General features: G+C 42.8%; 1 protein-coding gene across 1 annotated transcript in view; it reads right to left on the reverse strand.

Moving 5' to 3' along the window:
• Positions 1–105: 105 nt before the first annotated feature.
• LOC131570828 (large neutral amino acids transporter small subunit 2-like) overlaps positions 106–23,247 on the reverse strand; it is a 28,262-nt gene continuing 5,120 nt past the window's right edge. Inside the window, exons 3-11 of the mRNA XM_058823206.1 lie at positions 21,243–21,394; positions 18,763–18,888; positions 16,299–16,452; positions 13,677–13,800; positions 12,155–12,258; positions 10,267–10,363; positions 4,508–4,657; positions 3,083–3,263; positions 106–372 (exon numbers count right to left, since the gene is read on the reverse strand). Of these exons, the coding sequence (XP_058679189.1) occupies positions 125–372; positions 3,083–3,263; positions 4,508–4,657; positions 10,267–10,363; positions 12,155–12,258; positions 13,677–13,800; positions 16,299–16,452; positions 18,763–18,888; positions 21,243–21,394 (1,336 nt within the window). The 3' untranslated portion in view covers positions 106–124. The remainder of the gene's footprint in view (positions 373–3,082; positions 3,264–4,507; positions 4,658–10,266; positions 10,364–12,154; positions 12,259–13,676; positions 13,801–16,298; positions 16,453–18,762; positions 18,889–21,242; positions 21,395–23,247) is intronic.

The raw sequence follows: 23,247 nt of genomic DNA on the forward strand, positions 1-23,247 counted from the left end.
AAAGGTGTTTTTATTCGCAAGCCGAGGCCACGCCCCCTTTTATTAAAAGCAGGAGGAAAGGGGCGGAGCCGGCTCTGCCCGTGACGTCATTGAGATGAGGCGGGGGTTGAGGCCACGCCCCCTTTTAAGGCACTGGGGGTGGGGGAGGGGCGGCCCCACCGGGCTCAGGGGTGGGGCCAAATGGAGGGGGCGGGGCTAAAGGGGAGGGGGCGTGGCTTAGGAGGGGGCGGGGCGGGTCAGGGGAGTCAGGGGGTCCTCGCAGGGGGGGGGAGGGGGGCTTGAGGGGCTCGGGGCAGGGGGCGGGGCCACCCTCGGCCCCGCCCCCCGGGTACACGACCAATAGGAGGCGCTGCCCGAACCGCGTCACTCGCGCTGGGGGAGGAGAAAACAAAACAAAAAAAAATAAAAACAAAATAAAAACAAAATTAAAAAAAAAACCAAAAAATTCGGGGGGGGTGAAACTCCGCTAAAAAAAAATCACAAATTTCGTTAAACCCGCCCCAAAAATCCCCCTTAAAATCCCATCAAACCCCCCCAAAAATCCGATTTAAATATCCCCAAAAACGACCCAAATCTCAATAAAATCTCCCCCAAACACAAAATTTTTCTGAATTCGCCCAAATTTCCCCAAATTTCTCCCAAATCCCTTTAAAACCACAAAAATTCGCTTTAAATATCCCCAAAACTGCCCCAAATTCCAACAAAACCTCCCCCAAATATCAGATTTTTTTTCTGAATTCCTGCCAAATTTCCCTGAATTCCTCCCGAATTTCCACAAATTCTCCCTAAAACCCCCTCAGTTTCACCCGATTCCCTCCCAGAACTCCCCAAAATTTCCAAAACCTCCTGAAATTCCGGCAAATCCTCCCCAAATCGCCCCGAAATCCCCTCAAATCCCCCAAACGTGCTCCAAAACCCCCTCGGATTCTCCCGAACGCCCCCAAAAAATCCCCTTGAGAACCCCCCAAAAAATCTCCTTGAGAACCCCCCAAAAATCCCCAAAAAGCCCCCAAAAATCTCCCCAAAAATCCCCCCAAAAACCCCCAAAATCCACCCAAAACCCTCAAACCACCCCAAATCGCCCCCAAAACCCCCCCAAAATCCACCCAAACTTCCCCAAATCCCCCCAAAATCGCATTTAAACCCCTCCGAACCTCCCCAAAATCCCCTCAAACCGCCCCAAAATCCCAATAAAATCCTCCCAAAATCACATTTAACTGCCCAAAATCCCACTCAAACCCCCCAAATTCCAATAAAACCCCCCAAAATCCCCTCCAAAACCCCTAAAAACCTCCCCAAACCCCAAATTATCGCCCCAAAACGCTCTCAAATCCCCTCCAAAACCCCAGACACCCCAAAACCCCAATAAACCCCCCAAAACCCCGTTCAAACCCCCCAAAATCCCCATTCAGACACCCCAAAATTCCATTTAAACCCCCCAAAATCCCATTCAAACCCCCCAAAATCCCGATAAACCCCCCAAAATCCCATTCAAACCCCCCAAAATCCCCTCAAAACCCCCTAAATTCTCCTCAAACCCCCTAAAAACCTCCTCAAACTCCAAAACATCGCCCCAAAAGCCCCTCAAATCCCCTCCAAAACCCCACTCAAACCCCCCAAAACCCCAATAAACCCCCCAAAATCCCAATAAAATCCCCCAAAATACCACTCAAACCCCCCAAAATCCACTCAAACCCCCCCGAACTCCAAAATGTCTCCCCAAATCCCCCCCAAATCCCATTCAGACCCCCCAAAATCCCAATAAAATCCCCCAAAATCCCATTTAAACCCCCAAAACCCCACTCAAACCCCCCAAAACCCTAACAAACCCCCCCAAAATCACCTCAAAACCCCCCAAAAAATGTCTCCAAACCCCAAATTATCGCCCCAAATCCCACTCAAACCCCCCAAAATCCCAATAAAACCCCCAAAATCCCACTCAAACCTCCCACAAACCCTAACAAAACCCCCCAAAATCACATTCAAAGCCCCCCAAAACCCCACTCAAACCCCCCAAAATCCCACTCAAACCCCCCAAAACCCCCAATAAACCCCCAGAATCCCACTCAAACCCCCCAAATTCCACTCAAACACCCCAAAATCCCCACTGAAACCCCCCAAAATGCTCACCCAGAGCTCTGTGGATGTTGGGGGGCCGGCGGGAGCCCCCCGGGCGGAGGCACAGCAGGCAGACGGGGGCGCCGGTGGCCGTGAGGGCCAGGCCGATCCCGCACCGCCCAAACCCCCCAAAACCCCAATAAAACCCCCCAAAACCCCAATAAAACCCCCAAAACCCCACTCAAACCCCCCAAAACCCCCCAAAATCCTCACCTAGAGCCCTGTGGATGTTGGGGGGCCGGCGGGAGCCCCCCCGGAGGCAGAGCAGGTAGACGGGGGCGCCGGTGGCCGTGAGGGCCAGGCCGATCCCACACCGCCCAAACCCCCCAAAACCCCACTCAAACACCCCAAAACTCCACTCAAACCCCCCAAAACCCCACTCAAACCCCCCAAAACCCCCCAAAATGCTCACCCAGGGCTCTCTGGATGTTGGGGGGCCGGCGGGAGCCCCCCGGGCGGAGGCACAGCAGGCAGACGGGGGCGCCGGTGGCCGTGAGGGCCAGGCTGATCCCGCACCGCCCAAACCCCCCAAAACCCCACTCAAACACCCCAAAACCCCCCAAAATGCTCACCCAGGGCTGTCTGGATGTTGGGGGGCCGGCGGGAGCCCCCCGGGCGGAGGCACAGCAGGTAGACAGGGGCGCCGGTGGCCGTGAGGGCCAGGCCGATCCCGCACCGCCCAAACCCCCCAAAACCCCAATAAAACCCCCCAAAACCCACTCAAAACCCCCAAAACCCCACTCAAACACCCCAAAACCCCACTCAAACACCCCAAAACCCCCCAAAATGCTCACCTAGAGCCCTGTGGATGTTGGGGGGCCGGCGGGAGCCCCCCGGGCGGAGGCACAGCAGGTAGACGGGGGCGCCGGTGGCCGTGAGGGCCAGGCCGATCCCACACAACCCAAACCCCCCAAAACCCCAATAAACCCCCCAAAATCCCACTGAAACCCCCCAAAACGCTCACCTAGAGCCCTGTGGATGTTGGGGGGCCGGCGGGAGCCCCCCCGGAGGCAGAGCAGGTAGACGGGGGCGCCGGTGGCGGTGACGGCCAGGCCGATGCCGCACACGAGCGGCTCCGACCACACGGAGAAGGCGAGCAGGGCCCCCCAGAAGAGCAGGTACACGGCCGGGAACAGCAGGTGCACCTGCGATTTAGGGGTTCGGGGGGATTTTGGGGGAGTTTGGGGAGATTTGAGGGGATTCGGGGGGGATTTGGGGGCGCTTTGGGGTGATTTGAGGGAGTTTGAAGGGGTTTGGGGGAATTTGAGGGGATTTGGGGCGGTTTTGGGGGGATTTGGGGGCGGTGTGAGGGGGTTTGGAGGGGGTTGGGGGCGGTTTGGGGGAATTTGGGGGGATTTGAGGGGATTTCGGGGCGGTGTGAGGGGGTTTGGGGGGGATTTGGGGAGGTTTTGGGGGGGTTTGGGGGTTTTTCAGGGGATTTGGGGGCGGTTTGAGGGGTTTTGGGGGGATTTAGGGAGGTTTTGGGGGAATTTGAGGGGGTTTTGGGGGCGGTTTGAGGGGATTTGGGGAGGTTTTGGGGGGATTTGGGGACGGTGTGAGGAGGTTTGAAGGGGTTTGGGGCGGTTTGAGTGGGATTTGGGGTGATTTGGGGAGGTTTTGGGGGGGTTTGGGGCGATTTAGAGGGGATTTTGGGGGGATTTGAGGGGATTTGGGAGGAATTTGGGGAGGTTTTGGGGGGGTCTGGGGGTTTTTGAGGGGATTTGGGGAGGTTTTGGGGGCGGTTTGAGGGGATTTGGGGGGGATTTGGGGAGGTTTTGGGGACGGTGTGAGGAGGTTTGAAGGGGTTTGGGGCGGTTTGAGGGGGATTTGGGGAGGTTTTGGGGGGGTTTGGGGCGATTTAGAGGGGATTTTGGGGGGATTTGAGGGGATTTGGGAGGAATTTGGGGAGGTTTTAGGGGGGTTTGGGGGTTTTTGAGGGGATTTGGGGGGGTTTGGGGGCGGTGTGAGGGGATTTGGGGAGGATTGAGGGTGTGCTTAAGGCCCAAAGTGGGCGTGGTTAAAGCCCAAAGTGGGCGTGGTTAAAGCCCAAAAGTGGGCGTGGTTCAGGAACCAAAGTGGGCGTGGCCTAGCAATAAAAGGAACGGCACTTGAGACACAAAGTGGGCGTGGCTTCAGCTTCAAAGTGGGCGTGGCTAAAGCTAAAAGGGGAGGGAGCGTGGTTTCCGTCTCAAAGTGGGCGTGGCTTAACCGCAAAAGGAACACCATTTGCGACACCAAGTGGGCGTGGTCAAAGCTCACAAAGGGGCGTGGATTAAGCTCAAAAAGGGGCGTGGTCAACCCCCAAAAGGGGCGTGGTTTCCTCGCTCAATGGCTCGTATTTCAGGCGCAGAGCGGGGCGTGGTTTAACGGCGGAGGGGGCGTGGCCTACCTTGATGGGGCGTGGCAGCTGGGGCTCCCTGCGGCGCAGCAGCACCAGCCCGGCCACGGTGACGCCGTACCAGAGGTAATTAACGAACCCCACGTAATTAATGAGCGTGTAGATGTCGCCCGTCACCAGCATCAGCAGCGTCGACACGCACTGGGGGGGGCGGGGCTTAAATCAGGACACGCCCACCCCGCGCGGGGACACGCCCACCCCCGAAATCCACGAAAACCGCCCCGAAATTCCGCGGAATTTCCAGATTTAAAAAAAAAAACAAAAAAAAAAAACCCAAAAAATCCCGAATTTGGGGGTTTTGGGACCACCCCCACTCGAAATTTACGGAGTTCGTTCCCAAAGCTCCAAAATTTACCCCCAAATTTAAAATTTTGGAAAGGAAATTTTGAAAAATCGGGCCCCCAAATTTGAAGCTTTCAACCCAAAATTTCTCAGTTTGTCCCCAAAATTCAAAGGTTTATCCCTAAATTTGGAGGTTTGGAAGGAAATTTTGAAAATTTGACCCCAAAATTTGAAGTTTTCAACCCAAAATTTCTCAGTTTGTCCCCAAAATTCCAGGGTTTATCCCGAAATTTGGAGGTTTGGGAGGAAATTTTGAAAAATTTGACCCCAAAATTTGAAGCTTTCAACCCAAATTTTGGGTTTATTCCCAAAATTCAAAGGTTTATCCCCAAATTTGGAGGTTTGGACCCAAATTCTTTCATAATCTCAGAATTTGACCCAAATTTCCACAATTTATCCCCAAAATTTGGAGGTTTTGACCCAAATTTCCACAATTTGGAGATTTTGACCCAAATTTCCAAAAATTATCCCCAAAATTTGGAGATTTTGACCCAAATTTCCACAATTTATCCCCAAATTTGGAGCCTTGGATCCAAATTTCCAAAATTTATCCCCAAATTTCGAAGGTTTGGACCCAAATTTCCACAATTTATCCCCAAAATTTGGAGCTTTGGTCCCAAATTTCCACAATTTATCCCCAAAATTTGGAGGTTTGGACCCAAATTTCCACAATTTATCCCCAAAATTTGGAGGTTTGAACCCAAATTTCCACAATTTATCCCCAAATTTCTACAATTTATCCCCAAAATTTGGAGGTTTGGACCCAAATTTCCACAATTTGGAGCTTTTAAACCAAATTTCCACAATTTATCCCAAAATTTGGAGCTTTTGACCCAAATTTCCACAATTTATCCCCAATTTTGAAGGTTTTGACCCAAATTTCCACAATTTGGAGCTTTTGACCCAAATTTCCACAATTTATCCCCAAATTTGGAGGTTTGGACCCAAATTTCCAAAATTTATCCCCAATTTTGAAGGTTTTGACCCAAATTTCCACAATTTATCCCCAAAATTTGGAGCTTTGGACCCAAATTTCCAAAATTTATCCCCAAAATTTGGAGCTTTGGACCCAAATTTCCACAATTTATCCCCAAATTTGGAGCTTTGGACCCAAATTTCCACAATTTATCCCCAAATTTCTACAATTTATCCCCAAAATGTGGAGGTTTGGACCCAAATTTCCACAATTTGGAGCTTTTAAACCAAATTTCCACAATTTATCCCAAAATTTGGAGATTTTGACCCAAATTTCCACAATTTGGAGCTTTTGACCCAAATTTCCACAATTTATCCCCAAAATTTGGAGCTTTGGACCCAAATTTCCACCAATTTTAGACCAAATTTTAACCCATTTTTTACTGATTTTTACCTATTTATAACCAATTTTTAACCCAATTTTCACCCAAATTTTAACCCTTTCTTAACCCATTTTTAACCCATTTTTACCCCATTTTTTACCCCAATTTCCACCAATTTTTAACCCAGTTTTCACCCATTTTAGACCAGATTTGAACCCTTTTTTTCCCAATTTTTACCTATTTATAACCAATTTTTAACCCAATTTTCACCCAAATTCTAACCCTTTCTTAACCCATTTTTAACCCATTTTTACCCCAATTTTTACCCCAATTTCCGCCCATTTTTAACCCAATTTTCACCCATTTTAGACCAGATTTGAACCCTTTTTTTCCCAATTTTTACCTATTTATAACCAATTTTTAACCCAATTTTCACCCAAATTTTAACCCTTTCTTAACCCATTTTTAATCAATTTTTACCCCAATTTTTATCCAAATTTCCATCCATTTTAGACCAGGTTTTAACCCTTTTTTCCCAATTTTTACCTATTTATAACCAATTTTAACCCACTTTTAACCATAATTTTAACCCTTTCTTAACCCATTTTTAACCCATTTTTACCCCATTTTTTACCCCAATTTCCACCAATTTTTAACCCAATTTTCACCCATTTTAGACCAGATTTGAACCCTTTTTTTCCCAATTTTTACCTATTTATAACCAATTTTTAACCCAATTTTCACCCAAATTTTAACCCTTTCTTAACCCATTTTTAACCCATTTTTACCCCAATTTTTACCCCAATTTCCGCCCATTTTTAACCCAATTTTCACCCATTTTAGACCAGATTTGAACCCTTTTTTTCCCAATTTTTACATATTTATAACGAATTTTTAACCCAATTTTCACCCAAATTTTAACCCTTTCTTAACCCATTTTTAATCAATTTTTACCCCAATTTTTATCCAAATTTCCATCCATTTTAGACCAGGTTTTAACCCTTTTTTTCTCAATTTTTACCTATTTATAACCAATTTTTACCCACTTCTAACCCAATTTTTAACCCTTTCTTAACCCATTTTTAATCAATTTTTACCCCAATTTTTACCCCAATTTCCACCAATTTTTAACCCAGTTTTCACCCATTTTAGACCAGGTTTTAACCCTTTTTTTACCAATTTTTACCTATTTATAACCAATTTTCAACCCACTTTTAACCCAAATTTTAACCCTTTCTTAACCCATTTTTAATCAACTTTTACCCCAATTTTTACCCCAATTTCCGCCCATTTTTAACCCAATTTTCACCCATTTTAGACCAGATTTGAACCCTTTTTTTCCCAATTTTTACCTATTTATAACCAGTTTTTACCCACTTCTAACCCAAATTTTACCCTTTTCTTAACCCATTTTTAATCAATTTTTACCCCAATTTTTATCCAAATTTCCATCCATTTTAGACCAGATTTGAACCCTTTTTTCCCAATTTTTACCTATTTATAACCAATTTTAACCCACTTTTAACCATAATTTTAACCCTTTCTTAACCCATTTTTAACCCATTTTTACCCCATTTTTTACCCCAATTTCCACCAATTTTTAACCCAATTTTCACCCAATTTTTAACCCCTTCTTAACCCATTTTTAACCCATTTTTACCCCAATTTTTACCCAAATTTCCACCCATTTTTAACCCAATTTTCACCCATTTTAGACAAGACTTTAACCCTTTTTTTTGCCGGTTTGAAAATATTTTCAACCCCGTTTTCATCCATTTTTCCACCCAATTTTCCCCCATTTTTAACCCTTTTTTTTGCCCGATTTTTACCTATTTACAACCAATTTTTACCCACTTTTAACCCAATTTTTAACCCTCTTTTAAAGTAATTTCCAGCCATTTTTAACCCATTTTTTTACCCGACTTTAACCCATTTTCCACCAACTTTCACCCTTTTTTCATCAATTTCCCACCAAAACCTTAACCCACTCTTTACCCATTTTTCACATAATTTCCACCCAATTTCCAGCCACTTTTAACCCTTTTTTTGCTCATTTTTAAACCCATTTCTAACCCTTTTTTTAACCCTTTCCTGACTCACTTTTAACCCCGTTTTAACCAAACCTTTTTGCCAATTTTTCCCTATTTTAAACCCGTTTTTCAAGCATTTTTCACCCAATTTTTAACCCATTTTTTAACCCTTTCCTCACCAATTCCTCCCCCATTTTTAACCCTTCCTTGACCACTTTTGAACCATTTCCCGCCCAATTTTCTCCCATTTTGCCCCATTCTTAACTCATTTCCCACCCGAATCTTTAACCTTTTTCCCACCAATTTTTAACCCTTTCCCCACCCGTTTTTAACCCTTCCCTAACCCATTTTTAACCCTTTTTTTTGCCCATATCCAACCCACTTTTAACTCATTTTTCACCCATTTTTCACCCATTTTTGATCAGATTTTAACCCTTTGCTTGCTGGCTCCGCAACATTTTTTACCCATTCCCACCCATTTTCCTAAGCCATATTTTGAGCCTTTTTTTTTTTTTTGCACCATTTTTCCCAAATTTTTAATCTGCATTTTAACCCTTTCTTGACCCACTTCCCACACATTATTAACCCATTTTTGACCGGATTTTACCGATTTGCCGATTTCACCGATTTTTCAACCACTCTCACCGGTTTTCATCCACTTTTCAGCTACTTTTAACCCTTCTTTAGCCGTTTTTTTAGCCCTTTTTTAACCCTTTCTTGACTGACTTTTAACCCCGTTTTAACCAAACCTTTTTGCCAATTTTTCCCTATTTTAAACCCGTTTTTCAAGCATTTTTCACCCAGTTTTTAACCCATTTTTTAACCCTTTCCTCACCAATTCCTCGCCCATTTTTAACCCTTCCTTGACCACTTCTGAACCATTTCCCGCCCAATTTTCTCCCTTTTTCCCCCATTCTTAACTCATTTCTCACCCGAATTTTAACCTTTTTCCCACCCATTTTTAACCCTTTCCTCGCTCGCTTTTTGTCCACTTTTAACCTTTTCCCCGCCCATTTTTAACCCTTTCTTTGCTCGCTTTTCACCCACTTTTAACCTTTTCCCCACCCGTTTTTAACCCCTTCCTAACCAGTTTTTTGCCCGTTTCTCGCCCGTTTTTCGCCCGATTTTCCCCGTTTTTTTTTTATTTTTCCCCATTTTTTTTTTTTTTCCCCCGTTTTTTTTTGTTTTTCCCCATTTTTTTTTGTATTTCCCCATTTTTTTTTGTTTTTCCCCATTTTTTTTTCATTTTTCCCCATTTTTTTTTATTTTTACCCATTTTTTTTTATTTTTCCCCATTTTTTTAACTTTTCCCCATTTTTTTTTATTTTTCCCCATTTTTTTTTTATTTTTCCCCATTTTTTTTTTATTTTTCCCCATTTTTTTTTTTTGTTTTTCCCCATTTTTTTTTTAATTTTTCCCCATTTTTTTTTTAATTTTTCCCCATTTTTTTTTTATTTTTCCCCATTTTTTTTTTTGTTTTTCCCCATTTTTTTTTTTAATTTTTCCCCATTTTTTTTTTTATTTTTCCCCATTTTTTTTTTTATTTTTCCCCATTTTTTTTTTATTTTTCCCCATTTTTTTTTTATTTTTCCCCATTTTTTTTTTTATTTTTCCCCATTTTTTTTTTATTTTTCCCCATTTTTTTTTATTTTTCCCCATTTTTTTTTTATTTTTCCCCATTTTTTTTTTATTTTTCCCCTTTTTTTTTTTTTTGTTTTTCCCCATTTTTTTTTTTTTTTCCCCATTTTTTTTTTAATTTTTCCCCATTTTTTTTTTATTTTTCCCCTTTTTTTTTTTTATTTTTCCCCATTTTTTTTTTTATTTTTCCCCATTTTTTTTTTTATTTTTCCCCATTTTTTTTTATTTTTCCCCATTTTTTTTTTAATTTTTCCCCTTTTTTTTTTTTGTTTTTCCCCATTTTTTTTTTAATTTTTCCCCATTTTTTTTTTGTTTTTCCCCATTTTTTTTTTGTTTTTCCCCATTTTTTTTTTGTTTTTCCCCGTTTTTTTTTCGTTTTTCCCCGTTTTTTTTATTGTTTTTCCCGATTTCCCGGCGTTTGGCCCCGTTTTTGGCGTCTCACGGTGAGGAGCAGGGCGGGCACGGGGGTGTGGCGCCGCACGTGGATCATGGCCAGCAGCGCCGGCAGCTGCCCCTCCCGGGCGCCCGCGTAGAACAGCCTGTGACGTCATCCAGGGGGGCGGGGCCACGGCGCGGCGACGTCAGCGCGGGGGGGGGCGGGGCCACGGCGGTCGGGGTGACGTCATGGTGGGCGAGGTGAGGTCATGGTGGGCGCGGTCACGGCGGGGACGATGTCGTGGTGGGCGTGGTGATGTGGTGGGCGTGGTTTGTCATGGTGGGCGTGGTCACGGCAGGGGTGATGTCATGGTGGGCGTGGTGATGTCATTGTGGGCGGTGATGTAATGGTGGGTGTGGCCGTGACAGTTGGGGTGATGTCATGGTGGGCGTGGTGAGGTCATGGTGGGCGTGGTCACAGGGAGGTGATGTCATGGTGGGCGTGGTCACAGGGAGGTGATGTCATGGTGGGCGTGGTCACGGCAGTTGGGGTGATGTCATGGTGGGCGTGGTCACAGGGAGATGATGTCATGGTGGGCGTGGTCACGGCAGTTGGGGTGACGTCATGGTGGGCGTGGTCACAGGGGGGTGATGTCACAGAGGGCGTGGTCACGGCAGGGGTGATGTCACGGTGGGCGTGGTCACGACGGTTGGGGTGATGTCACGGTGGGCGTGGTGACGTCACGGTGGGCGTGGCCACAGGGGAGGTGACGTCACGAGGGAAACAAACGGGAGAGAAATGAGGGGAAAATGAGGGAAAACGGGAAAATCTTGGGGGGGAAATTTTGGGGGTTTTGAGCGAAATTTGGAGATTTTGGGCGGGGAATTTCGGAAGGCAAATTTGGGGAATTTTTGGAGGGGAAAAAGAGGAAATTTGGGGAATTTCGGGGGGAAAATTGGGGGGTTCGGAAGGAAAATTCGCAGGGAAAATTGGGGGCAGTTTTGGGGATATTGTGGGGTTTTAGGAAATTTTGTTGTTTCTCATCTGGAGCAGGTGAGGAGGGGATTAAGAGGGAAAAAAATTGGGAGAAAAATGCAGAATTTGGATGGGAAAATGACCAAAAAATGGGGAAAAATCGGAAAAAAATCAGGAAAAATTGGGGAAAAATTCCGGGAATTTTGGGGAAATTTTGGGAATTTGGGAATTTGGGGATTTTCTGACCTGGAGCAGGTGAAGAGGGGAATAACAGGGGAAAAAAATTGGGAGGAAAAATGCAGAATTTTGGTGGGAAAATGACCAAAAATGACCAAAAAAATGACGAAAAATGACCAAAAAATGGGGAAAAAACGGAAAAAAATCAGGAAAAATTGGGGAAAAATTCAAGGAATTTCTGGGAATTTTGGGATTTTGGGAATTTGGGGATTTTCTGACCTGGAACAGGTGAAGAGGGGATTAAGAAGGAAAAAAGTGGGAGAAAAATGCAGAATTTGGATGGGAAAATGACCAAAAAAATGGGGAAAAATTGGAAAAAAATCAGGAAAAATTGGGGAAAAATTCTGGGAATTTTGGGAATTTTGGGATTTTGGGGTTTCTCACCTGGAGCAGGTGAAGAGGGGATTAAGAGGGAAAAAACTGGGAGAAAAATGCAGAATTTTGATGGGAAAATGACCAAAAAATGGGGAAAAATCAGAAAAAAAAATCAGGAAAAATTGGGGAAAATTCTGGAAATTTTGGGGAAAATTTGAGAATTTGGGATTTTCTGACCTGGAACAGGTGAAGAGGGGATTAAGAGGGAAAAAAATTGGGAGAAAAATGCAGAATTTCGGTGGGAAAATGACCAAAAATGACCAAAAAAATGACGAAAAATGACCAAAAAATGGGGAAAAATCGGAAAAAAATCAGGAAAAATTGGGGAAAAATTCTGGGAATTTTGGGATTTTGGGGATTTTCTGACCTGGAGCAGGTGAAGAGGGAGCCGTTGACGCCGCCGAAGGTGGAGAGAGCCACGGCCAAGGGCATCACCCAGGCCAGGGGGCCCAGAACCTTCTCCCCGAACGTCTGGAGGGGAGGGAGAAAATACCGACAAAAAAATTCCAAAAGTTTTCCAAAATTTCCCACAAAATTCCCCAAATCTCCATTTTTAACCCAAAATTCCCACTTTTAACCCCAAATCCCCATTTTTTACCCCAAAATCCCCATTTTTAACCCCAAAATTCCCATTTTTAACCCATTTTTTCACCAATTTTTCCCATTTTTTCACCGTTTTTTCCCAAATTTTCGCTTTTTTCCCCCAAATTTTTTGCTTTTTCCCCTCGCCTCGGCCACGGCGTCGCTCTGCAGGATCTCCAGCCAAAACCCCATTTTTAACCCCAAAATCCCCATTTTTAACCCTAAAATCCCCATTTTTTCACCGATTTTTCCCATTTTTTCACCGTTTTTTCCCAAATTTTCGCTTTTTTCCCCCGAATTTTGTTGCTTTTTCCCCTCACCACGGCCACGGCGTCGCTCTGCAGGATCTCCAGCCCGGTGTGCCAAAATCCCCATTTTTAACCCATTTTTTTCACCGATTTTTCCCATTTTTTCACCGTTTTTTCCCAAATTTTCGCTTTTTTTCCCCGATTTTTTTTTGTTTTCCCCCTCATCACGGCCACGGCATCGCTCTGCAGGATCTCCAGCCAAAACCCCATTTTTAACCCCAAAATCCCCATTTTTAACCCCAAAATCTCCATTTTTAACCCATTTTTTCACCGTTTTTTCCAAATTTTTGCTTTTTTCCCCCAAATTTTTTTTGCTTTTTTCCCCCTCACCACGGCCACGGCATCGCTCTGCCAGGAGTGCCAAAATCCCCATTTTTAACCCCAAAATCCCCATTTTTAACCCATTTTTTCACCGTTTTTTCCCAAATTTTCGCTTTTTTCCCCCAAATTTTTTGCTTTTCCCCCTCGCCACGGCCACGGCGTCGCTCTGCAGGATCTCCAGCCAAAACCCCATTTTTAACCCCAAAATCCCCATTTATAACCCTAAAATTCCCATTTTTAACCCATTTTTTCACCGACTTTTCCCATTTTTTCAGTTTTTTCCCAAATTTTCACCTTTTTCCCCCAAATTTTTTTTGCTTTTTCCCCTCACCACGGCCACGGCGTCGCTCTGCAGGATCTCGCGGGGGCTCATGGCCGCCAGGCACCCCCAAACTCCAAAATCCCCATTTTTAACCCATTTTTTCACCGATTTTTCCCATTTTTTCACCGTTTTTTCCCAAATTTTCGCTTTTTTTCCCCAAATTTTTTGCTTTTCCCCCTCACCACGGCGACGGCGTCGCTCTGCAGGATCTCGCGGGGGCTCATGGCCGCCAGGTACCCCCAAACCCCAAAATCCCCATTTTTAACCCATTTTTTCACCCAATTTTTCCCATTTTTTCACCGTTTTTTCCCAAATTTTCGCTTTTTTTCCCCAAATTTTTTGCTTTTCCCCCTCACCACGGCCACGGCGTCGCTCTGCAGGATCTCGCGGGGGCTCATGGCCGCCAGGTACGCCACGTTGGCCGCCACGTACAGGAACGTCACCAGCGGGATGGAGATGGAGATGGCCAAGGGCAGGTTCCTGGCAAACGGCACCACAAACACCAAAATCCACATTTTTTACCCCAAATTCCCGTTTTTTAACCCAAAAATTCCCATTTTTAACCCCAAAATTCCCATTTTTTGCCCCAAATCTCCATTTTTAACCCAAAAATTCCCATTTTTAACACCAAAATCTCAATTTTTTTCCCCAAAATCCCCATTTATTACTCCAAAAATCCCCATTTTTAAAGCAAAAATCCCCATTTTTAACCCAAAATCCTCTTATTTACCCCCAAAATCCCCATTTTAAACCCTAAAACCCCATTTTTAACACAAAATCCCCATTTTTTACCCCAAAATCCCCATTTTTAACCCAAAAATACCCACTTTTAACACCAAATCCCCATTTTTAACCCAAAAATCCCCATTTGAACCCCAAATTTTAACACCAAAATTCCCATTTTTTACCCCAAAATCCCCATTTTTAACACCAAAATTCCCATTTTAACCCCCAAAACCCCATTTTTACTCCAAAATCCTCATTTTAACCCCAAATCCCCATTTTTAACCCCAAAATCCCCATTTTTACCCCAAATCTCCATTTTTAACCCAAAAATCCCAATTTTTAACCCCAAATCTCCATTTTTTACCCAAAAATTCCCATTTTTAACACCAAATCTCCATTTTTAACCCAAAAATTCCCATTTTTAACACCAAAATCTCCATTTTTTTCCCAAAATCCCCATTTTTAGCCCCAAATCTCCATTTTTAACCCAAAATACCCACTTGAACCCCAAATTTTAACCCCAAAATCCCCATTTTTAACCCAAAAATCCCCATTTTTAACCCCAAATCTCCATTTTTTACCCAAAATCCCCATTTATAACCCCAAAATCCCCATTTTTAACCCCAAATCTCCATTTTTTACCCAAAATCCCCATTTATAACCCCAAAATCCCCATTTTTAACCCAAAAATCCCCATTTGAACCCCAAATTCTAACCCCAAAATTCCCATTTTTAACCCCAAAATTCCCACTTCTTACCCCAAAATCCCCATTTTTAACCCCAAAATCTCCATTTTTAACCCAAAAATCCCCATTTTTTACCCCAAATCCCCATTTTTACCCCAAATCTCCATTTTTAACCCAAAAATCCCCATTTTTAACACCAAATCTCCATTTTTAACCCAAAAATTCCCATTTTTAACACCAAAATCTCCATTTTTTTCCCAAAATCCCCATTTTTAGCCCCAAATCTCCATTTTTAACCCAAAATACCCACTTGAACCCCAAATTTTAACCCCAAAATCCCCATTTTTAACCCCAAAATTCCCATTTATAACCCCAAAATTCCCACTTCTTACCCCAAAATCCCCATTTTTAACACCAAAATCCCCATTTTAAACCCCAAAAATCCCCATTTTGTACCCCAAAATCCCCATTTTTACTCCAAAATCCCCATTTTTAACCCCAAAATCCCCACTTCTTCCCCCAATTTTCTCTTTTTTTTTTCATTTTTCACCCAAATTTCCTCATTTTTTCCCCAATTTTCCCCATTTTTTCCCCATTTTTTCCCTCCCAGGTGCCCCAAAATTCCCATTTTTTTCTCCTCCTTTTTTTTCCCATTTCTTCCCCATTTTTCACCTAAATTTTCTCATTTTTTCACCATTTTTTCCCAATTTCCCTTCCTACATTTTACCAAATTCCCATTTTTACCCCAATTTTCCCCATTTTTTCCCCTCCCAGGTGCCCCAAAATTCCCATTTTTTTCTCCTTTTTTTTTCATTTTTTCCCCATTTTTCACCCAAATTTCCCCATTTTTTCTTCTCATTTTTCCCCTCCCAGCTGTGCCCAAAATTCCCATTTTTACCCCAAATTTCCCCATTTTTTCCCCATTTTTTCCCTCCCAGGTACCCCAAAATTCCCATTTTTTCCTCAATTTCTTTTCCTTTTTTTCCCCCATTTTTCACCCAAATTTTCTCATTTTTTCACCATTTTTTCTTCTCATTTTTCCCCTCCCGGCTGTGCCCAAAATTCCCATTTTTACCCCAAATTTCCCCATTTTTTCCCCATTTTTTCCCCTCCCAAGTACCCCAAAATTCCCATTTTTTCCTCCTTTTTTTTTCCATTTTTTCCCCATTTTTCACCCAAATTTTCTCATTTTTTCACCATTTATTTTCTCATTTTTCCCCTCCCAGCTGTGCCCAAAATTCCCATTTTTACCCCAAACTTCCTCATTTTTTCCCCATTTCCCCCCATTTTTTCCCCTCCCAGGTGCCCCAAAATTCCCATTTTTTTCTCCTTTTTTTTCCATTTTTCCCCATTTTTCACCCAAATTTTCTCCTTTTTTCACCATTTTTCCCCCATTTTCTCTTCTCATTTTTCCCCTCCCAGCTGTGCCCAACCCCTCATTTTTAATTCCAATTTTCCCCATTTTTTCCCCGTTTTTTTCACCGTTTTTCCCCGTTTTTTCACCGATTTTCCCCGTTTTTTTTTTATTTTTTTCCCAATTTCGCCGTTTTTCTCCCCAATCCTCACCTCCGGGGCTCCACCAGCTCCTCGGTGACGTAGTTGAGGAAATTCCATCCCCCGTAGGCGAAGGATCCCTGCAGGCAGGCCAGGAACAGAGGCCCCGCCCCCGGCTCCGCCCACCAGGAAAACGCCTGCGAGGGGCGGAGCCAAAAGTGCTCACCTGCCACAGGTAACAAAAAAAATCTAAAATTTTAGAGAAAATCCAGAAAAAATCGGAAAAAATTTGGATTTTTTACCCATTTTTTCCCATTTTTTACGACTTTTTTTTTTGTGGTTTTTTTTTTTAAATTTTTTCCGGTTTTTTCCCCAATTTTTTCCCAATATTTTGGTCACTTAAAAACAGTTCAAAATTATTTCTATTGATTTTTAAAGTTTTAATTCGTTTTTAAAGACCTTAAATTTTAACAAAAAAATTTCAACGTTCTCTTCCATTTTTTCCTGATTTTTCCCCCATTTTTCCCTTTATTTTCTCCGATTTTTCCCCCATTTTTTTCTCAAACAAACCCAGTTTTTCTGAGGTTTTTCCCCCATTTTTCTCCAATCTTTTCCCCCCATTTTGCCCCAATTTTTCCCCCTCTTTTCCCCCCCAAAATCCCATTTTCCCCAATTTTTTCCCGATTTTTCCCCATTTCCCAGGCAGGGACCGAGGCCCCGCCCCCGGCTCCGCCCACCAGGAAAACGCCTGCGAGGGGCGGAGCCAAAAGTGCTCACCTGCCACAGGTAACAAAAAAAATCTAAAATTTTAGAGAAAATCCAGAAAAAATCGGAAAAAATTTGGATTTTTTACCGATTTTTTCCCATTTTTTACGACTTTTTTTTTTGTGGCTTTTTTTTAAATTTTTTCCTTTTTTTTCCCCAATTTTTTCCCAATATTTTGATGATTTTAAAAACAGTTCAAAATTATTTCTATTGATTTTTAAAGTTTTAATTCGTTTTAAAAGACTTTACATTTTAAAAAAAATTTCAACGTTTTCTCCCATTTTTTCCTGATTTTTTCCCCCATTTTTCCCTTTATTTTCTCCGATTTTTCCCCCATTTTTTTCTCAAACAAACCCAGTTTTTCTGAGGTTTTTTCCCCATTTTTCTCCCATCTTTTCCCCCCATTTTGCCCCAATTTTTCCCATTTTTTGCCCCCCAAAATCCCATTTTCCACCAATTTTTCCCCATTTCCCAGGCAGGAACAGAGGCCTGCGAGGGGCAGAGCCAAAAGTGCTCTTTTAAAAACCAAAAAAATTTTAGAGAAAACCCAGAAAGAATCGGAAAAAAAATGGGTTTTTTACCGATTTTTTGCCATTTTTTACGCCTTTTTGTTTTCGCTTTTTTTCCCTTTTTTTTTTCCCGTTTTTTTCAGGTCTTTTTCCCAATTTCTTTCCCAATATTTTGGCGATTTGAAAACATTTTTAAATTACTTTTGTTGATTTTTAAAGTTTTAATTCCTTTTTAAAGACTTTACATTAAAAAAAAATTTCAACATTTTCTCCCATTTTTTCCTGATTTTTCCCCCATTTTTCCCTCTTTTTTCTCCACCTTTCCCCCATTTTTTTCCCTCAAAAAACCCAATTTTTCTGAGGTTTTTCCCCCATTTTTCTCCCATCTTTTTCCCCAATTTCCCCTCCGTTATTTCTTCGCTTTTCCCCATTTTTTCGTTTTTTTTCCCAAATTTTCCCCCAAATCCCATTTTTTTTTTGCTGTGCTCTCCTTCTTCTCCAAATCTGGGATTTTTTCCTATTTTTTTTTCTACTTTTTCCCCCCCAAAATGCCCATTTTCACCCCCAAACCTCATTTTTGCCCAAAATCTGAATTTTTTGCCCCATTTCTGCACCTCTCTCCCGCACTGTTGATGAGCCAATTTTTTTTGCCAATTTTCATCAATTCCTCCCCATTTTCCCCCATTTTTCCCCAAATCCTGAATATTCCTCCTCATTTCCCCAGATTTTCCCCGCCCAAAATCCCATTTTTAATCCATTTTTCCCCATTTTTCCTTCCCAAACCTCCCTTTTTATTTTTCCTCTAAAAATCCCGTTCTCCTCCCAATTCCCGACCCCAAAATCCCAATTTTTTTCCTCATTTTTATTTTCCCCAAACCCTCAATTTTCGCCCCAATTTTCCTCTTTTTTTCCCACCCTTTTTCCCCAAAAATCCCATTTTTTCCCCATTTTCACCCCCCTTTTTCCTTCCCAAACCTCCCTTTTTTTCCCCCAAAAATCCCGTTCTCCTCCCAATTCCTGACCCCAAAATCCCGATTTTTTTCCTCATTTCTGTTTTCTCAAAACCCTCAATTTTCGCCCCAATTTTCCTCCCTTTTCCACCTCGTGTTCACCCACCCTTTTCCCCCCCCAAAAATCCCATTTTTCCCCATTTTCACCCCCGTTTTCCGTACCCAAACCCCCGTTTTCCCCACATTTTTTCCCAAATTGGGGATTTTTGCCCAAAATCGGGGTTTTTGGCCCCGTTTTCGTGCCCGTCTCACCCCTGGCGATGAGCACGGCGCCGGCGCCCACGATCAGCGCCAGCGCCAGCAGCTTCCCCGCCGTGAACACGTCCTGCACACGCGTGGCCCAGCGCACGCTGCGGCAGTTCACCCACGTCAGCAGCACTGCAAACCAAATTTGGGTCAAAAAATGGGGATTTTGGGAAAAAACCCGAAGGTTTTAGGTGAAAAAATGGGGATTTTAGGTGAAAAAACGGGGATTTTAGGGGGATTTTAAGGGTTAGGCTGGCATGTTAGGGGTTAAAATTGAAAATAAAGATGGGTGGGTGAGCTCAGGTGAAAATTTGGGGTGAAAAATGGGGATTTTGGGAAAAAAAAATGGGGATTTTTGTGAAAAAATGGGGATTTTAGGGCAAAAAATGGGGATTTTAGGTGAAAAAATGGGGATTTTGTGAACACGTCCTGCACACGCGTGGCCCAGCGCACGCTGCGGCAGCTCACCCACGTCAGAAGGACTGGAAATGAAATTTGGGTCAAAAAATGGGGATTTTGGGAAAAAAAATGATGATTTTAGGTGAAAAAACGGGGATTTTAGGGCAAAAAATGGGGATTTTAGGCAAAAAATGGGGATTTTAGGGGTTAAAACGGGGTTTGAAGGGTTAAAATGGAATTGAAGGGGGCTCAGGTAAAAACAATTGAAATTTGGGTTAAAAAATGGGGATTTTTGGGAAAAAAATGGGGATTTTTAGTGAAAAAATGAGGGTTTTAAGGGTTCAAATTGGGATTTTGGGGGTTAAAATGTGGATTTTGTGGACACGTCCTGCAGTCGCGTGGCCCAGCGCACGCTGCGGCAGCTCACCCACGTCAGAAGGACTGGAAACCAAATTGGGGAGAAAAATTGAAATTTTGGGAAAAAAACCCGAAGGTTTTAGGTGAAAAAACAGGGATTTTAGGGCAAAAAATGGGGATTTTGGGTGGGATTTTAGGGGTTAAAATGGGGTTTGAAGGGCTAAAAATGGAATTGAAGGGAGCTCAGCTAAAAACAATTGAAATTTGGGTGGAAAAATGGGGATTTTGGGGAAAAATGGGCATTTTGGGTGAAAAAATGGGGATTTTTAGTAAAAAACTGGAGACTTTAGGGCAAAAAATGGGGATTTTAGGGGGATTTTAAGGGTTACGCTGGCATGTTAGGGGTTAATATTGAAATTAAAGATGGCTGGGTGAGGTCAGGTGAAAATTTGGGGTGTAAAATGGGGATTTTGGGAAAAAAAAAACGGGGATTTTTGGTGAAAAAATGGGGATTTTAGGTGAAAAAACGGGGATTTTAGGGCAAAAAATGGGGATTTTGGGGGGATTTTAGGGGTTAAAATGGGGTTTGAAGGGTTAAAAATGGAATTGAAGGGAGCTCAGGTAAATACAGGTGGAGTTTGGGTGAAAAAAAGGGGATTTTGGGAAAAAAACGGGGATTTTAGGTGAAAAAATGGGGATTTTGGGTGAAAAAATGGGGATTTTTAATGAAAAAACGGGGATTTTAGGGCAAAAAATGGGGATTTTAAGGGTTACGCTGGCATGTTAGGGGTTAATATTGAAATTAAAGATGGGTGGGTGAGCTCAGGTGAAAATTTGGGGTAAAAAATGGGGATTTTGGGAAAAAAACGGGGAATTTTGGTGAAAAAATGGGGAGCTTGGGGTCATTTTTCACTCATTTTTGGCCTCGTTTTAAAACCAATTTTTCACCGTTTTCCGCGTCTTTTGGTCGGATTTTTTGGGAATTCCGAGAAATTTTGAAATTTTTGGAGTAACTCAGATACGCAGCTGAGTTTGAGGCAAAATTTGGGCAAATTTTGGGCATTTTTGAGCCGTTCCCCGCTGTATTTTTGCCGTTTTTTGGCCGTTTTTTGTCATTTTTTCACCGTTTACTCCCAAATTTTTTGGGGGGGAAAATTCCCAAAATTTCGTGAATTTGGGATCTGTCAGGGACACAGGTGAACCCCAGGTGGATTTGGGACCAATTTTGGGTCAATTTTCTTCATTTTTGAGCCGTTCCCCGCTGTATTTTCGCCATTTTTTCGCCATTTTTCATCGTTTTTTCCCGAATTTTTTTGGGGGGGAAAATTCCCAAAATTTCATGAAATTTGGGATCACTCAGGGACACAGATGAACCCCAGGTGAGTTTGAGGCAAAATTTGGGCAAATTTTGGGCATTTTTGAGCCGTTTCCCACTGTATTTTTGCCCTTTTTTGACCGTTTTTTGTCGTTTTTTCACCGTTCATTCCCGAATTTTTTTGGGGGGAAAATTCCCAAAATTTCGTGAATTTGGGATCTGTCAGGGACACAGGTGAACCCCAGGTGGATTTGGGACCAATTTTGGGTCAATTTTGGTCGTTTTCGAGCCGTTCCTCCCCCGTTTTTTGCCGTATTTTCGCCGCTTTTTGGCCGTTTTTCGTCGTTCTTTCGCCGTTTTTTCCCGTTTTTTTTTTGGGAAACCCCGAATTTTGTGGCTTTTTGGGCAAACTCACGCAGGCAGGCGGCAGCCAGGACCCTGAGGGCGGCCTCGGGGGTGCCGCAGGTGGGGAAGAGCGGCTGCAGGACGTAGTTGGCGAAGGTGAGCGCGATCACCGCCTGGTTGGTCGGGTAAATCACCAGCACCGAGATCCACAGCCGCAGGAATCTGGGGCGAAAAACGGGAAATTTGGGAAAAATCCGCGAGTTACAAATAGCAGGGGGTTGGGGGCGAGGGGAGGGAACGGGGAAAAGAAAAAAAAAACGGGGCGAAAAAAGGCGGAAAAACGGGGAAAATGGGAAAAAAAAAAGGTGAAAATCGCGGTAAAATTGTATTAAATTTTGGTTAAAAAAATCACCCTAAAATTCTGGCCAAAAAATTCCCTGAAATCCCGTTAAAATCCTCTGAAATTCCAGCCCAAAAAAATTCCCCGAAATCCCGTTAAAATCCTTTGAAATTCCAGCCCAAAAAATTCCCCAAAGTCGTCTAAAAATTCCATAAAATTCCAGGCTGAAAATCTCGTAAAATTCCACTTAAAATACTCCCCAAAATCCCCCAATAATCCCTTTAAGTCCTGGCTTAAAATTCCTATGAAATCCCATAAAATTCTAGGCTGAAAATCTCGTAAAATTCCAGTTTAAATACACCCCAAAATCACCCAAAATTCCCTTTAAGTCCCGGCTTAAAATTCCTATGAAATCCCATAAAATTCCAGGCTGAAAATCTCGTAAAATTCCAGTTTAAATACTCCCCAAAATCCCCCAAAAATCCCTTTAAGTCCTGGCTTCAAATTCCTATGAAATCCCATAAAATTCCAGGCTAAAAGTCCCCTAAAGTTCCCACCCAAACATCCCCTAAAATTCCCCCAAAATCCCATAAAATTCCAGGCTACAAATTCCCTAAAATCCTCTGAAAATCCCATTAAATTCTGTGCTAGAATTTCTATCAAATTCCAGGCTAAAAATTCCCTAAAATCCGTAAAAAAATCCCCTAAAATTCCAGGCCAAAATTCCCCTAAAATTCTGGTGTAAACTTCCAATAAAATCCCATAAAAATCCCATCAAATTCCAGCCTCAAAATTCCCTTTTATCTCAAAAACTTTCAGCACAAAAATTCCCCAAAAATCCCCATTCAATTCCAGTAGAAAAATTCCCTAAAATCACCCAAAAACCACGGCCTGAAAAATTTCAATAAATCCCAAAAAATCCCCAAAAATTCCAACCCAAAATCCCCAAAAAAGTCCCAAAATTTCAGCCGAAAAATTCCCGGAAATTCCAGCCCCAAATTAGCAAATTTCCCCCCGTTTTGTGTCAATTTTCTGCCATTTTGTGTCAATTTCCTGCTCTTTTTATCAATTTCATTTTGGGTCAAAAATTCGCTAATTTGGGGCTGGAATTTCCGGGAATTTTTAGGCTGAAATTTTGGGAGAAATGGGGAAAACTTGGTAAAAACGGTAAAAAAATTGGGAAGTTTTGGGAAAAACACCAAAATTTGGTGAAAAAGTGGCTCAAAATCGATGAGTTTTGATTCAAAATGAAAGGGACACAAAATGGCGGAAAATTGACAGAAAATGGCGGGAAAAATGACACAAAATGGCGGGAAAATTTCACAAAATGGTGGCAAACCAAAGGAAAACGGCGAGGCGACAAACCGAGACCAAAGGGTGGGAAAGTGTCACAAAATGGCGGAAAGTTGACACAAAATGGCGGAAAACCCAGACAAAATGGCGGGAGATCAACACAAAATGGTGGCAAACCAAGAGAAAATGGCGGGAAATCAAACAAAAATGGCGGGAAACTGACGCAAAATGGCAGCAAACCGACACAAAATGGTGGATAATAAACACAAAATGGCGGATAATCAACACAAAATGGCGGCAGGCCAAGACAAAATGGCGGAAAGTCAAGACAAAATGGTGGAAAATGTCACAAAATGGCGGCAAACCACAACAAAATGGCAGGAAAATGACACAAAATGGTGGCAAGCCAAGACAAAATGGCGGGAAAAGGACACAAAATGGC

The sequence above is a fragment of the Ammospiza caudacuta genome, chromosome 39 (genome assembly GCF_027887145.1).
Source record: "Ammospiza caudacuta isolate bAmmCau1 chromosome 39, bAmmCau1.pri, whole genome shotgun sequence".
Lineage (NCBI taxonomy): Eukaryota > Metazoa > Chordata > Aves > Passeriformes > Passerellidae > Ammospiza > Ammospiza caudacuta.